This window comes from Aptenodytes patagonicus, chromosome 7 (genome assembly GCF_965638725.1).
Source record: "Aptenodytes patagonicus chromosome 7, bAptPat1.pri.cur, whole genome shotgun sequence".
Lineage (NCBI taxonomy): Eukaryota > Metazoa > Chordata > Aves > Sphenisciformes > Spheniscidae > Aptenodytes > Aptenodytes patagonicus.
This window is the reverse complement of record NC_134955.1, coordinates 20,143,496-20,157,185: the sequence shown is the minus strand read 5'-3', so window position 1 is coordinate 20,157,185 and position 13,690 is coordinate 20,143,496. Positions and strand designations below refer to the sequence as shown.

Below are 13,690 nucleotides of genomic sequence, written 5' to 3'. Positions count from 1 at the left end.
AGCATGCACGAATTTGTCACAATCACAATGAATCAACTATTAAGGCTTTTAGAGAATAATAGCTGATGAACCAAATTTAGATACATGCCATTTTCATAATGGAGTTTCTGTTCATAAGTTTGCTCATATACATTACTGCCTTTTTACAGTTTATGGGCAAACTTATCATTTTTATGCTGAACAAAAAAAGATCAGGAGGCTAAAGAGATTTACTTCCAAGGAAGTATTAAAAGAACTAAATATGCACAGCATGGCAGAGGGTGGGCTCAGATGGGATATAAGTCTACAAATATTTGAGATATTTGTATACTATGGGCAGAATCTAAATACTATGGGCAGAAAGGAAGCATGCATGGTGCTACAAAGGGTGGAGGAGCAACGGTATGGAACTAACAAAAGGAGAATTTAGACCGAGTGTCAGCAAAACTTTGGTACTGAGATGTAGAATCAGAATCCAGTGTGATGGATATTGATGGAAGCAAGCTGCCCTTTCCCTTTTGTTGTGAAGTTCATGTGGTAGATCAATACACTGGGATTTTATTGACTGTAATCCCAGTTATTGTTATTGTCTGGACACTGTCCTGTCATTTCTCATTCGTTGCTCTGTCTCTTTCTGTACAAGTCTTCCAGGCTGCAGAAGAAGTAATTTCTAAGATGCAAGTACAATTCCCATTGCACTTTTTCTTCTGTCCTCCTCTCCTTGCTCAGTTCCTTGGAAAAGAAAATCAAAGAAAATTTTAAAAAACTAAGTGAGCCTTTCATAATGTTCCTGTTCCCTATTAATATATCAGATCAAAATGCCTTTGGGGAATTATGTGAAATCAAACTTCTTGTGAGAAGTAGTGATACATTAAACACTTTTCCTTTCAAAAGTGGAAGAAAGTTTCATTTATTTTTTCTTTTTTGAGTGCTGATAAAATCTGTGCCATATCAATTTTTATTCTGTGGAAGTCATGTACCAGTATGTAATAAAAAAGCTATTCTGCGAAACCTTTATCATGCTTGGGGATGGTCTTCGTATTGCTGTGCTTAGAAAGCCAGAGCCAACATTGGCAAGCATTGGTACCTGAAAGCAGGTACAGGACCCCTATAAAGAGCGGGTTGTTCTCCAGTACCTGGAGTTCTGTTTTCCAGTACCTCAGTGGGAATTCTTACATTGATTTTGACTTTTCATAGGTGGCTTGATTTTTTCCGAAGTGTGGAATATAGAGTAAATTTGGCAATAGTTTATAGCATTCAGGACCTCTGACAGTGTTACCCCTTTTGGTGCTCAACTTTATGCATCTAAGTTTGTTGATGTAACTGTTTTAATTTGGTTAGGCATGGGGATGCTACACTTGTGCAGGGAAGACATAAGATTTTGACAATGCCAACCATAGTAAGGAGGCAGCTCCACTCAGTCTGGCAGATATTGTTTCAATATAAATAATATAATTTATGATAAGAGAATAGGAAAATTACAAAGCATATTAAATTCAAGAAAAGTTCTTCATTTTCATGCAGCTTGGTAAAGTGTGGCTGCTATAAAATCCATTAAGTTATTCTGACTTTAATGGAGCTCTGTGAATTTGTAGGTAAAGGTTTGACTTTATTTATTCGAAAAAGAGAGATACTGTTTACACCTTCAGTATTAAAGGTAAGATGCTATCCCTGCAGAGAAGGTTGTGTGCAGAATGTGATGTAATTTTTCATAGTATTTCTGTTCATATCAAATTATAATCTAAAAATCAATTAAAAAAAACTTTTTGGCAGATAGTTTAGGCCTAAAGCACAGTAACACAATCTGATAATCCTTTTAACTCAAAACTAAAGGACTTTCTCCTTTTGATCAGAACAAGCAGAGATCTTTCAAATGTGTGGAGAGCCTGCACTTTAATATGTGCCTTTGTTTTAAATCAGAATAAAAAGATAAATGTAATAATTGGGTAGTTGTGGGCCATACCAAGCCCCACATTCCCTTACCTTTCTTGACACTGAGGAAGAATAACACCTTCTTCCAGAATAAGATAAGGCTATATCTGGAGTACTTGCCCAATTTGGGGCTCCCCAGTAGAAGAGACACATATATACCAGAGGGGAAGGAGTCCAGTGGAGGGCCACCATGTTGATTATGGGGCACATGATGTGCAAGGACAGACTGAGAGAGCTGGGTTTGTTCTGTCTTAAGAAATTCAAGCAAGAAGGAGATTTTATTCCTCTCTTCAACTACCTTACAGAAGAGTCTAAAGAAAATACAGCTTTTGGAAGGATTCACAGGGATCGGACAAGAGGTAACAGACACAAGTTACAACAAGGGAAATTCCCATTAGGGATACGGAATATTTTTATTATTATGAAGATCGTAAAATATTGGAAAAAGGTGTCCAGTGAGGCTGTGGATGGCTGTCCATCTTCATCCTTGGAGATGCTCAGAATACTGAAATTAAAGCTGATCAGTGAGGACTTGGTAGCCAGCCTAACTAAAAGGCAAAATGCTTCACTGTATCAAACTTGCAGTTGATGTTACAGAGGAAAGATTGCCTGTGAATCTCCTATTTTTCTTCTCTTGATCCTGGGAGCTGCTGCAGGCCAAGAGCAGTTAGCTTGCTGGAGCACTTTCACAGGAGCAACCTACCTGCTCATGTATTTTACTTTATATTGTCTCTGTCAGAAAAGAAGCTAACTGTCCCCCTTGCAGACAAACTAACAGTGTAGGTACTATGTGATGGAACACAGCACAGGCTGACTGTTGAAGTTATTTGTCCAGTTTCTTAGGTAGGTTATGCTAATTTGTAGGCTGTTTGGTCTAAACAAATTATTTGCTAAGCCATTAACTTTAAAACTGTTTTGGAATGCGTCACTATTCCAAAGAGACTGCTGGCTTTTGCGTCTTCCTACTACTTTCTTGCTGTTTGTTGAAGAGGATTTGAATAATATTTTGCAAGAAACTTCTGTCTCCTGTCATTAAGCTGAGAAGAGGGTCTGGCACACTGAGATCTTCCTGTCTCGTCCTGAGACAGATTCCCATCAAACTAAAAGCATTACTTCAGGGATCAGTCTAAACACAGCATTCTCGATCTTGCCATCAGTTATATCATGTTTAGTCTCACAGCGAAATGTTAGGAGGCTAACAAGACGATCACAGATTGGTTTTCATTGTACTTGGTCACTTTTGTCTTTGGGAGACTGTGGGAAGATCAGCTACTCCTGACATGGAGAGATGGGCAATTTGAGCAACATGATAGAACTATTGAGAAGATTTGGGAAGGAGAGGCAGTGGGGAAGCAAAAGACCCAATCCTGTGTGTATTAGTGTGTGATGCTCAATCATTATGCAAAGAGGCAAGTGTATATAACATCTGAGAAACCAGAGAATCTTGTTTGTTTGGGAAGAAAATATAATTAATGCGTTGCTCTGTGCCTTTGTGAGCTGTGATGGAAACGTGCTTTAAATGATGTACATAGGGAACAGTTCTTGATTCTCCCACTGATATTAAGAGACTGGATGAACAGAACCGGAACTAGTGGGTCAGAAGCCTAGTACAGCTCCAATGGGGATGGAGTTGCAAGTTGGGGCCTTTTCTTCTCTAATAGATTTTTCTCTCTCTGACATCAGGAAGGTGATGCATAGCTATGAGGTAGGCTTGATAGCAATTGCATACTTCCTTTACTCCTTTAATGGGAACCTGTGAGAAAATCATGGGCTTTGTAGAATATGAAGGTAAGTGCTGAAAAACTGGCCTTAGTTTTCTTAAGGGTTGGAAATCAGCAGTGGTAGCTAGACAGAAAGGCATCACCTTACCTCCCTTCTCATCAAAACTTCTGTGGTGTTATTTCAGGTGTAATTTATGAAAAGCTGTGCAGTAGGTACCTCTCCAGTGAACCTCTACAAGGTTGCATCCCACTATTTGACAAGTAGTGTGGTAAAGCATCTCTCTGTACGAGGTCAGATTAATCTTTTTTTTTTTATGGAGTTTTACATGAATGCTTTGCTTTGGGATTGTTGTTTATCCATGCATAAATCTTTATTATACCAACAGCCTGCAGCCCCAGTGAAGCAAAGCAAAACTCATTTTTTTTATTCTCTGTATTTATCACCACAGTGAGAGAACTCATTTGAAAAGGAGCTGTGAGAGTTTCCAGCAGGTGTGGTGGGGGTTTGGGTGCTGTGAGCTCTCATTGGGCTTATGCTTCTCCCTTTTAAATTTGAATGGGATATGCCAATTGGGCATCATTCCCTTTTGGATGATACTGAGGATGGAACTGAAAGTGAACTTTTGTTGGAAGGTGCTGTGGGAATAGAGGAGCAGGTTGTGCATGCATCCATGCATCCGCTTTAGTCTGGTGGATCAGAAGATGTGCTGATGTATGCAGGCTATGCTTTGCGGCCAGCTCAGTCTGAAGCCTCAATTTTTACTTTCTGGCATGTTGGTTTGGGTTGCAGCACGTGCAAGTGCTTGTAGCTTTTACCAGGTGGTAAATTTGAAGCCTCCACCTTGAGGTTGACCTCACCTAATTTACCTTTGCAATAAAAGATACAGTGTGTGTCTCTATTGTCTGCACACAGTGGGATTACTAATACATGTTAGTTATCCGTGATATAACAGTGTACTTTTGTCAATGAATGCAAATAGTAAGGAAGATAAAACTAGAGGTTTTATTTAAAAACAAAAATATTTTTGTATGGAGAAAAAGCATAATCCTACTTATCTAGGTTTTGACTTTCTGAACAGTGTACAGTAATTTTCGTTCACTGCGTGACTTCGAAAATCTGCAGTGCATGAAACCCAATTCCCACCACTAATAGCTTGGAGGAACCTCTGGGCCTGTGTAGGTAAAGACTTAGACATGGTACATAACCATCACTGAGAGAACTTTTATTCTGACATTTCCTAAATTTTGAGTGCTTGACTTCACTATTTTAGCATCTTTTACAATGGCAATGTCATACCCATTTCTCTAGTATGAACTGAAGAAGGCAGGAGCACCGTCATGGTCTCACCAGGAGATCCAACCCACAGGCTTCTGCTGCTGGACACAGCGGCATAGCTGGCAACAGCAGCTGCCTGCTCCGGTCCTAAGATGAGGGCGTTTAGCAGAGTTGTATGACTTGGTGTTGCAGGGGAAAACACTCTCGAGTCATGAAATTTTACTTAATTTATTGCCAATTAAGATAAACTTTTAATTACTGATTCTGGTATTGAGAAATAATGACAAACAATTAGACACTTGAGAAAACACCTCAACTTCCCTCCTCCCTCCCTTCCTCCCCCCTTGCCAGTCTCCCATCCACTCCCCGCACATTATACTCAGTCATGGGCATCAGTGTGGGGTGCTTTTCTTTCTCTGCCACTCCTTGTTTCTTGCTCTTTTTTTTCCACGGCTCCAGCGCGGGGTCCTCCATAGGCCGCCATCATCTCAAAGGCGTAGCTCCTCCTGGGTATCCACATGCAGAGGCGTCCCCTGCTGCTGCATAGGCCTTGCCTTTTTCTCTGGTGTCTCCTGCCCCGATTGGCTACTACCAATAGGTCCAGTTTCTCTAAAACCGGTAGCCAGACCGTATCCTAAACCAAACCATTCCCCATCTGCTGTTAAAAATGTTCTTCTTCAGGCTTCCCTTTCTCCTGCAAAGTCATTCCCTGGCTTCGTCTGTACTCTCTCTGTGCTGATGAGTGCAGAGAAGGGAGGAAAGCTTTCTTCAAAGCACAGGAAAAACAGGTCCCTGAATTTTACTTCGGTTCCTGGCTGTACCTGCTGTTCCAGGTGATGTCCTGTGAAGTGGGACTGGAGGCCATCAGCTCTGAGGGGACAGCAGAAAGGCATTGAGCACATGTGTGAGTGCCACAGGAGCAGGGAAGATGCTCTGTGGGATGGTTTGCAAGTTGTCTGGTCATGCATGAGCTGTGGGAAGGATGTGAATAGGCTTTTTGTGGTGGTGGACTTTGAAGGTTTTACCTGCTGAGCCCTCTCATCTCTACTGGATGTGTGAAAAGCAGTTTTTTGAAGGCTAATAACTTTCCCACAAAAATCCACTCATAGTTGGGTGAGACAAAAGGCACGTGCCTGAAATGGAGCCACACTTTGTTTCAGGTCCCTGCTCTAAACACCCCGGAGCATGAGAGGATTTCAGATTAAGCCACCAGAAATTTAACCTGAGCACAATAACACACTTTGCCCTGCTTCATTCTTAGAGGTAATTGAAGTGCTATTTTCGAAGTTCTTCCAAAAGCTTTTATCCTTTAGACAGAAACAAGCTCAGAATATGTAAGCATAGACAATTAAGGTTTGGCAAAATTATAAGCTGATGAAATTGGGGTCCTGTGGTAGGAAATGCTGATCACTGTAATGGGTAAGAGTATTTCCTTTGTGCTAGAAGTTGTCTAATGTAATCCACGCTATGCCAGTGAATTTCACAGGGAGACAATGGTGTTCGCATGCACATTTTGGAAAAGCCATGTTTTATGGATAAGCAAAGAAGTACCCCACAGCCAAATAAAATATAGCAAAGTGTCTGTGCATCTTTGCAGAGTGATGTGCTTTGTCCTGTTTCAATTAACGCTATGCAGCAGACTAAAATCCTAAATGTAAAAAATAAGCAAGCTGCACCAAGGCTGGTTTGCAAAGCCATACAGAAGGTCAGTGTTGGATGGTAATGATATGGAAATCAGCTTGGATCACGAGCGTGAATGAGTTCTGTGATTCAAAACTAGGCAGTAATAGGATCTGGTATTAGGGTCAGGCAGGTGTGAAGATACTAGTGATGAAGATTTGAAAATAAACTTTAAGACTTGTGGGGCAAAATGCAATGAGTTCTGTAGCCAGTGTAATTGTACTAGTGGAGAAAGGTATTTTCCCCGTCTTGACCTTTTGCCCTCCATTCAGTCACAGAAATCCATAGGTTCAAAGGTTTGGTTTTGACTTACCAAGCAGTGAAGAAGCTCTGATAAGGCTTTGTAGCTTACATAGCTACAAACTTTCATAGGTTTGCAGCCTTGTGGTTGAAGCTAAAGAGACGGTAACTGTTTTTTTCTCTTGGGGATAGGATTTCAATTAAGTCAGTGTTGCTCAGTATTAGAATTCCAGCGTTGCAGGCTGCTAAGTATATGGAGTTTGTGTTATAGGGAGCAGGACCTTTGCCTGAGCCTAGAAAGTTTCCAAAGTTGTGCTCTCTCCTTTACCCATCTTTGCAAAACTCAGTTTCATTTAATGCTCTGATAGCGCTTGTTCTAAAGTCCGTGCAACTGCTGTGTTGATGCTGCTGCAGACCTGTGCTGCAGACCCGTCCAGCATCTTAACAAAAAGCGGGGGATATGGTTTTTCAGAAGTGTTTGGCATTGCCAACAGTTCCTCTTGCTGAAATCAATCAGAGCTGAGGGCTTTAGAGAATCTAGCCGAAATCCCTGTGTTAAAAGTTTTTTACACACTCCTTCGAGCTTTTGACTACTGGCTTTTCGACAGTTCATGGTTTATGAAGAGAAAAAGAGATGGACTGACTTTGCTTTGATGTCTTCAGTACAAATCAGCCCCTTTCAGTTGAAACCCATGGGTGATTTGTGTAGCTATGCGAAACTGCTTGTAAAGCTAACTTGGTATACAAGCTTTTTGGTGTGCCTTTCACTTCTCCCACAATTCCCCTTGAGAAGAGCTATGACTTGATGGTTTATGGACCAGGCTACCTTCTCTTGCAATGGGAAGTCTAAGCTGTGGATTTCACTGATATCTTGTTAATTGGAAAGATCTGGTGGGGAAAAAAATAAAGAAAACCTAGCCTGGGAAGAGTCCTCAAGGGTTACTGTCAAATAGAGCACTGGCCTGCTGAGGGGACAGATCTTTGTGGGGTTTTATGCTGTTCTACTGAAATCAGTGATATGAATGAGCTATACGTATGCCCAGATACTGCTGTGTTTCCTAACTAGTCCTTTACCTGCTTTTTCAGTTGCTGCATGTCGTGTGCCTTCTGTTCTGCTGTAACACAGCAGCTTTGCATCTTGCTGCCTATATGACTCCCACTCTCCATTCTGCATGATCTTGCTGAATGTACTTATTGTGCATCCAGAAAAAGCTGAAATAGATGTTGATGGTTTTTGCTTTTTGTTTTTTCCCCTGTCCCTTCTTCTCTTGACAGTTTTTTATCATGCTGTTAATTATATTTCTGTTGGAGCTTGCTGTTGTGATTCTGTTCTTCGTCTACACCGACAAGGTAAGTCAGATTCTTCATTTTTCTCTCCCCTTCAGCAAATTTTTATGCCCCTTTTCCCTATAAATAAATCATGAAGCAGTTGGCTTGGTATGCACATCATGCTTCTGTCTTCCTTGAGACACCCCTCTCAGAAGGAGCTCTTTCAGAATGCATAAACAGCCTTGCAGGGACTGGGCTCTCTTTCTTGCTCATGTGTACAACTCAAGGTCACAGATATTGCCAAGTGCATCTACCATTTTAAAAAAACCCAAACACCAAAAACCCCCACAAAAAAGCAAAGAAGCCAATGAGCCTTACTAGGAACATGTAGGAAGAGACACCCATCAGAATGAATAGGGTTTTTAAAAAATATGTTTACAATTTAAGAGCCACATTAATGTTGTTACAAAGGAGGTGTCCTTAGCACACAATTCATTATCTTTCCAGGTTGCTCCTTGCAGCATATATGTACTTAGATTCTAGTGGAAAGCCAAGGTAAATGTATAAAAGTTTAATAAACAAAGCTTTTGTTTGTAGTTTCAAATTTTACTTATGTTTGACCTTTGTTCCTGTGCTTACTTGGTATTTCTGTTGTAAGGGCAAGATTGCTTATCTGAATTATCTTTATCCTTAAAATAATTTTTCTTTAAAAAACAAATCTTACATGAATAAACCCAAAACAAGGGCATAATTGTGCATAACCTGCCTATTCAATCAAAATTGTCAGACAAACTTTCTTACAACTGAAGACTAAAGGAGCTTGAAAATCACAGGGTAGATGCCAAAATTTTGCCATGAATTAACAGTCATCAGGTACATGACCAATAAACAGCTTCTTCTGGAATGGAAAGAAAAAATAGCAGAAAATAAATAAAAATTAAAAATAACTACACAAAATATTAAAATAAAATTAAGATTAACAGTAGACCTAGTATGTTTAGCAATAACCTGGATGAGGAGTGGATAAGATGTCAACATTACTTTCTAGAAAGGCTCCAAATTAATTGAACACTGTGAGTGAGTGTCAGGTGCACTTCTGAAGGACTGAAAAGAGCTAGGTTGCCAGATGGCATGCTGTAGCTGGAACATGGAATTAACTTGCAAGGTAATCAAAGTGGAAGGGGCAATTTAAAATTACTTGTATGCATTATTGAATTCTGAATTACTTGTAACCTCTTGGGAGAAAGATCTACACGTCATACATGACAGCTTAATAGGTATCTACTTAATATGCAATGGGCCTCCAAAACCCAAATACAACACTTGGCGTATATTTAGAAAGGGAATCAGTTAGAAAATATTATCATGTCATTGTATAAATTGATGGACTCATCTGACTGTGTATTTAATATTGAGTTTTGGTTACTTCATTTCAGTGAAGGGTAACAGAAACAATTAGAAGCGCTAGAAAGGTGGGAGAGAGCAGTCATGAAACAGGATTATGGAGACTACCCTGATTCAGTTTGGGAAAGGAAAGAGATCCTCTGCTTAAGAGATCTTAAGAAGAGAAATGATAGCAGTTTCTAAAATAATGACATGCTAAAGACCTGTCCTGAACACAGAAGAAATACTTGAAAATATTAAGTAGTAGGTTTAAAAGATAAATGTTTCTTATACTCCACATCATCATCTTGTAGAATTTCCTGTTGTTGGCTGTTGTTGAGGCTGATAGTTCAATAAATGTGTGGGTATGGAGGAAAGAAAAAAAAACAATGAAACATTTTTATTCATAAAGCAATCAGCATTGTTATGTTGACAAGTGTGTCACAGAGAATGTTGGTCCTCACTCTTCAGAGGTTAAAATAGTGAAAAAGTGTCAGGAAGGATTCCCTCCCTCCTTCAGCCCATTGGTTTGCAGTGGGTTTTATTTGATCTTAATAAAGAGACCAGGCACTTTAACTGTCCTCTGAGTCACATACTGTAGGTTGATGCAGGAGGTACGCTACAGTTTTCTGTAAGATCAAAACAGAGTCTAGGATATGGGCTCCAGTTCAAGTGCAGTTTTACTGAGTTAAGAAATTGCTGTAGTCTGTGTATTGTGGATGATCAAATTTGAGGCTCTTAATGTTCCTGTATGACTTTAAATCCATGGTCTTATACTGAGGAAACCAATAATTTGCCTCTGTGTTACACTTACAGTCCTGCCTACAAAATAAATAAAACAGCAGCAGCCTAAAACTAGTATTTTCATACAGCATGCTTAGAATTTGTGTGTTGGCTTTCCTGTTGTGAAGAACAGTATTGCCACGCGTACTGGTATGGCGAAGTAGCCAACCAGACAAGTCCACCACAGTAATTCAGTTAATGCAGTTCCTTGGAAAATCAGTGAAGGAACAATCTACACTAACACTTGCACATCAGAAGAAAGTAACATTAATTTTGTGTGCAAAAGCAGAAAAGGACTCTGCAGATTAAGACTTTGATGGCTTCTGTATCATTCATTTTATTTTTATATATATATATATAAAAAATCAGTTTTTTCAAGTACCTGGTAGCTTTCTGTTAATTAGGAGTGTATGTATATGTAAAATTCTTCCCAGGATAAAATGGGGGCCAATCGTTATTTTCTGTTTCTGGCTTGAGAAGAGATTGACTAATGGCTTCCCTGGCAGTTTTCACTTACTCCTGCTTTGTCAAGTGGAAGGACTTTGGAGTGGATACTTCATCCCTTGCTACAGAGTTTAATCAATACTCTCTGTGAAACAGGGCGGTGTTTTTACCCTATTTAGGTGGAGAGGCAGGAGCTGAGAGAGTTGCCCAAGACTCTGCAGGCAGCTGGGGCCTGTTCTAAATTTAGAGCTCTTAGTGTTTTGGCTGATGACAAGGGATTTGAAAGACTGAGCTGTGCCGATGGCAGGGCTGGGTATCGCAGCTGACTTAATAGCACTTGTCGAGTGAATGATGTCCATTTTGTTCCTTCTGCTGTAGAATGGGCACAGTAGCAAGCTGGTGCTTGCACGGCAATGTCAGTCACCGGGTGAGTGTGCATCCAGGTGTGTGTGGACACAATGCATGGGCTCTCGAGCTGTGAATCAGTCTCTCTGTATCCATTGCTGGGACTGTTGCTTTAGTAGCATGTTTATTATTAAAAAGCATCAAGACAAAAGTTCTTTACAGCCATTCACAGATAGGTTTTTGGCAGAGCGCTTTTATTCTTTTGCTGTGGAAGAGCGTGCAGCTGTGGAGGTGGACAAGACAGGCTGCTGGGACTCCAGGCAACCTAGACTGACCCGTTCTCATTCACCAGCTTGGGAGAAGCCCAAAAATTGCCTCTGCCTCTCGTTCTAGTGACTTGGAAGCAGCGTTTCTGAGCTTTTAAGCAGCCAACTTGTTCCCATGCCCTAGAATGTCATCTTCCCTTTTCTTGATGGGGAAATGTTTGTCTTGATCTCATGAGATAAATGCTGCCCTGGACTTTACAACTCTTTCTCTGAATTGGCTATGCGGTCTGATGTTGTAAAGAGAGGGGGGCTTGGAGAAAGCTCGGGAATACATAGTATGGGAAGGAAAAGGGGTAATGCCTTGCTTCTTGGAGCTCCACTGTGGATCTCTTTGGCAGGGCCTGAGTTAACACCTTGTTCACTATTCCTCCAACTGTCCTGGCTGGTTACATTGCAAAATATGAATCCCTTGAGTTCTGCAGAAGTGAAATGTGGGCTGTGTGGGAATAGGATGAGAAAATGCATTCCTATGGGATGCATAGGAAAAATATGGAAAAATATGTAGCACTTTTATTTTGTCCTGGCTGTTCCCAAAGCAGTGAAGTGACTGGTTCATAGGCTGTCTTCAGCTCAAAGTTGGCACCCGAGGGACTTGGGACCTCTTATTGGTGTTTGTGCCTGTTCATATGCAAGTTCCCAAAGTGTAGCTTTTTTTTTTTGAGGGCAGAAATATCAGTCCAAGAGATGTAGGTATTGAATGGAGTTTGTGTGATTATGAGAGCTAAGGCAGGTTGTTACCACTCTGAGAGCACTATTTTTTCAGGCTAAATTTATGCCGCCATTTGAAGCAGTCCAAACTCCAGTGACATTGGTAGAGTCAGGTGAATGGTTGTGTGAATGGCCACCCATCTATATCCTGAATATTCTCTTTAATATTTTTTATTTTGATTCCATTAATACAGAGCAGCATTTGACATTTTTATAAGTTGATCATTACTATGTAAGACTCTATATGTATTTACAAGAGATCCACGGAGTACTGATTGGGTTAAACCTGATTTTATTGTGATAAAGAAAAAGCAGCAGGTCCCTATCCTGTCAGAGGCTGGATAATCCCTATATTTCTAAACAGCAGATTGGACCCTGTTAGAATATAAATTATGCTAATAAAATGCATAGTCTTGTACCAGTTCTAACTTGTATAATCCTTCTGGTTTTAGCATCTGTATTTATTTCTATTGTGATGATTCTCCTAGAGGCACAGAAAAAAAAGTCCGTATTTACTTTTTTGCAGCTGTAATACATGTTTTTTTCAGTAGGTTTGTTTGTTCAGATGTCTGCATTTTTTCTGATTTATGGGCAGAGCTGTGGTGCCGCTATTTAATGCCCACAAATGGAAGAACATAACTAAACCACCATAATGTACTTTTTTTTTTCTTTTCTTTTTGAAATGTCAAACTGAGTAACATAAGCCAATTTAAGGAACGAAAGCACTGAAGGATCACTGACTATGATATTTGATTATGGGAGCAGTTACTGATATTGGCAACTCAAAGTTAAGACCAGAATTTTCAATAAAGATTAGGCCATTAACTCACTTGGGGTCCCTGTGAAAATTACAGCCTAAATTCCATGCCTGCTTAGCTGTGTTGAAAATGGCCCACAGAATCGTAGAGGATTGAAAAATAATGGCTACTTCTGTTTTTCATGAGATGTGTGAAAATGCTCTTGTTTTCTGCGTCGCAGTAAATTGTAATGAGTTCCTCTATAGCTTTTACTGCTAGCTTATAAAAAATATGGTCTGTAGATTGATGCATTTCTTGCTTTGTTTCTCAAAACATTTTACAAATTATTGTAATTCCTGATTGCTATTTTGCCTGGTCCCATACAGATTATAGACAGCAGACTGGAATGTAGTGGGTATGATTTCAAGTATAGCTCAGTCCTCACAATCTATTTCACATTTGGCTTTAAAGACAAAGTGGAAAAACTGAATCTCTTCCACCTTCTGCACTCATGAGCAGTTTCTCACAGAAATGATCTGATGCTGCTGAGCCGTTCATCAATATGAGGAAGGGGTTCACAATCAAACTGAAGAAATTATTCATACAGAAAGCTTAGTTCAAACCTACTGCAGAAACTGTTGTGCTCATTGAGCTTACGTCCAGAGAGCTTAAAATTTTTCCATGTTTGTCTTTGACAGAGCTTCAGCAGAGCAGGATGTCTGCTCAGGGAACAAAATGCCTCATGTTCCTAGTCAGCCTAGCACGCAGGGCTGTCCAAGGCGCACACAGAGAAGATGTTAATCTTTTTGAAAATGGAGAAATGGAGGCTAAAGTGAAGGGACAAGATCATCCAAATTGTATGCAGTT

The 13,690-nt window shown here is 40.1% G+C and overlaps 1 protein-coding gene across 9 annotated transcripts in view; it reads left to right on the top strand.

Annotated features, from left to right (window-relative positions):
• Window positions 1-13,690, top strand: part of TSPAN4 (tetraspanin 4) — a 496,491-nt gene that overhangs the window by 430,089 nt on the left and 52,712 nt on the right. For all 9 annotated transcript variants that reach the window (XR_012995871.1, XM_076344250.1, XM_076344249.1 and 6 more), the window contains one exon: window positions 8,104-8,178. Coding sequence is in view for 8 of the 9 variants with exons in the window: in XM_076344250.1 (XP_076200365.1) it covers window positions 8,104-8,178 (75 nt within the window). In the remaining variant the exon portion in view is untranslated. The remainder of the gene's footprint in view (window positions 1-8,103; window positions 8,179-13,690) is intronic.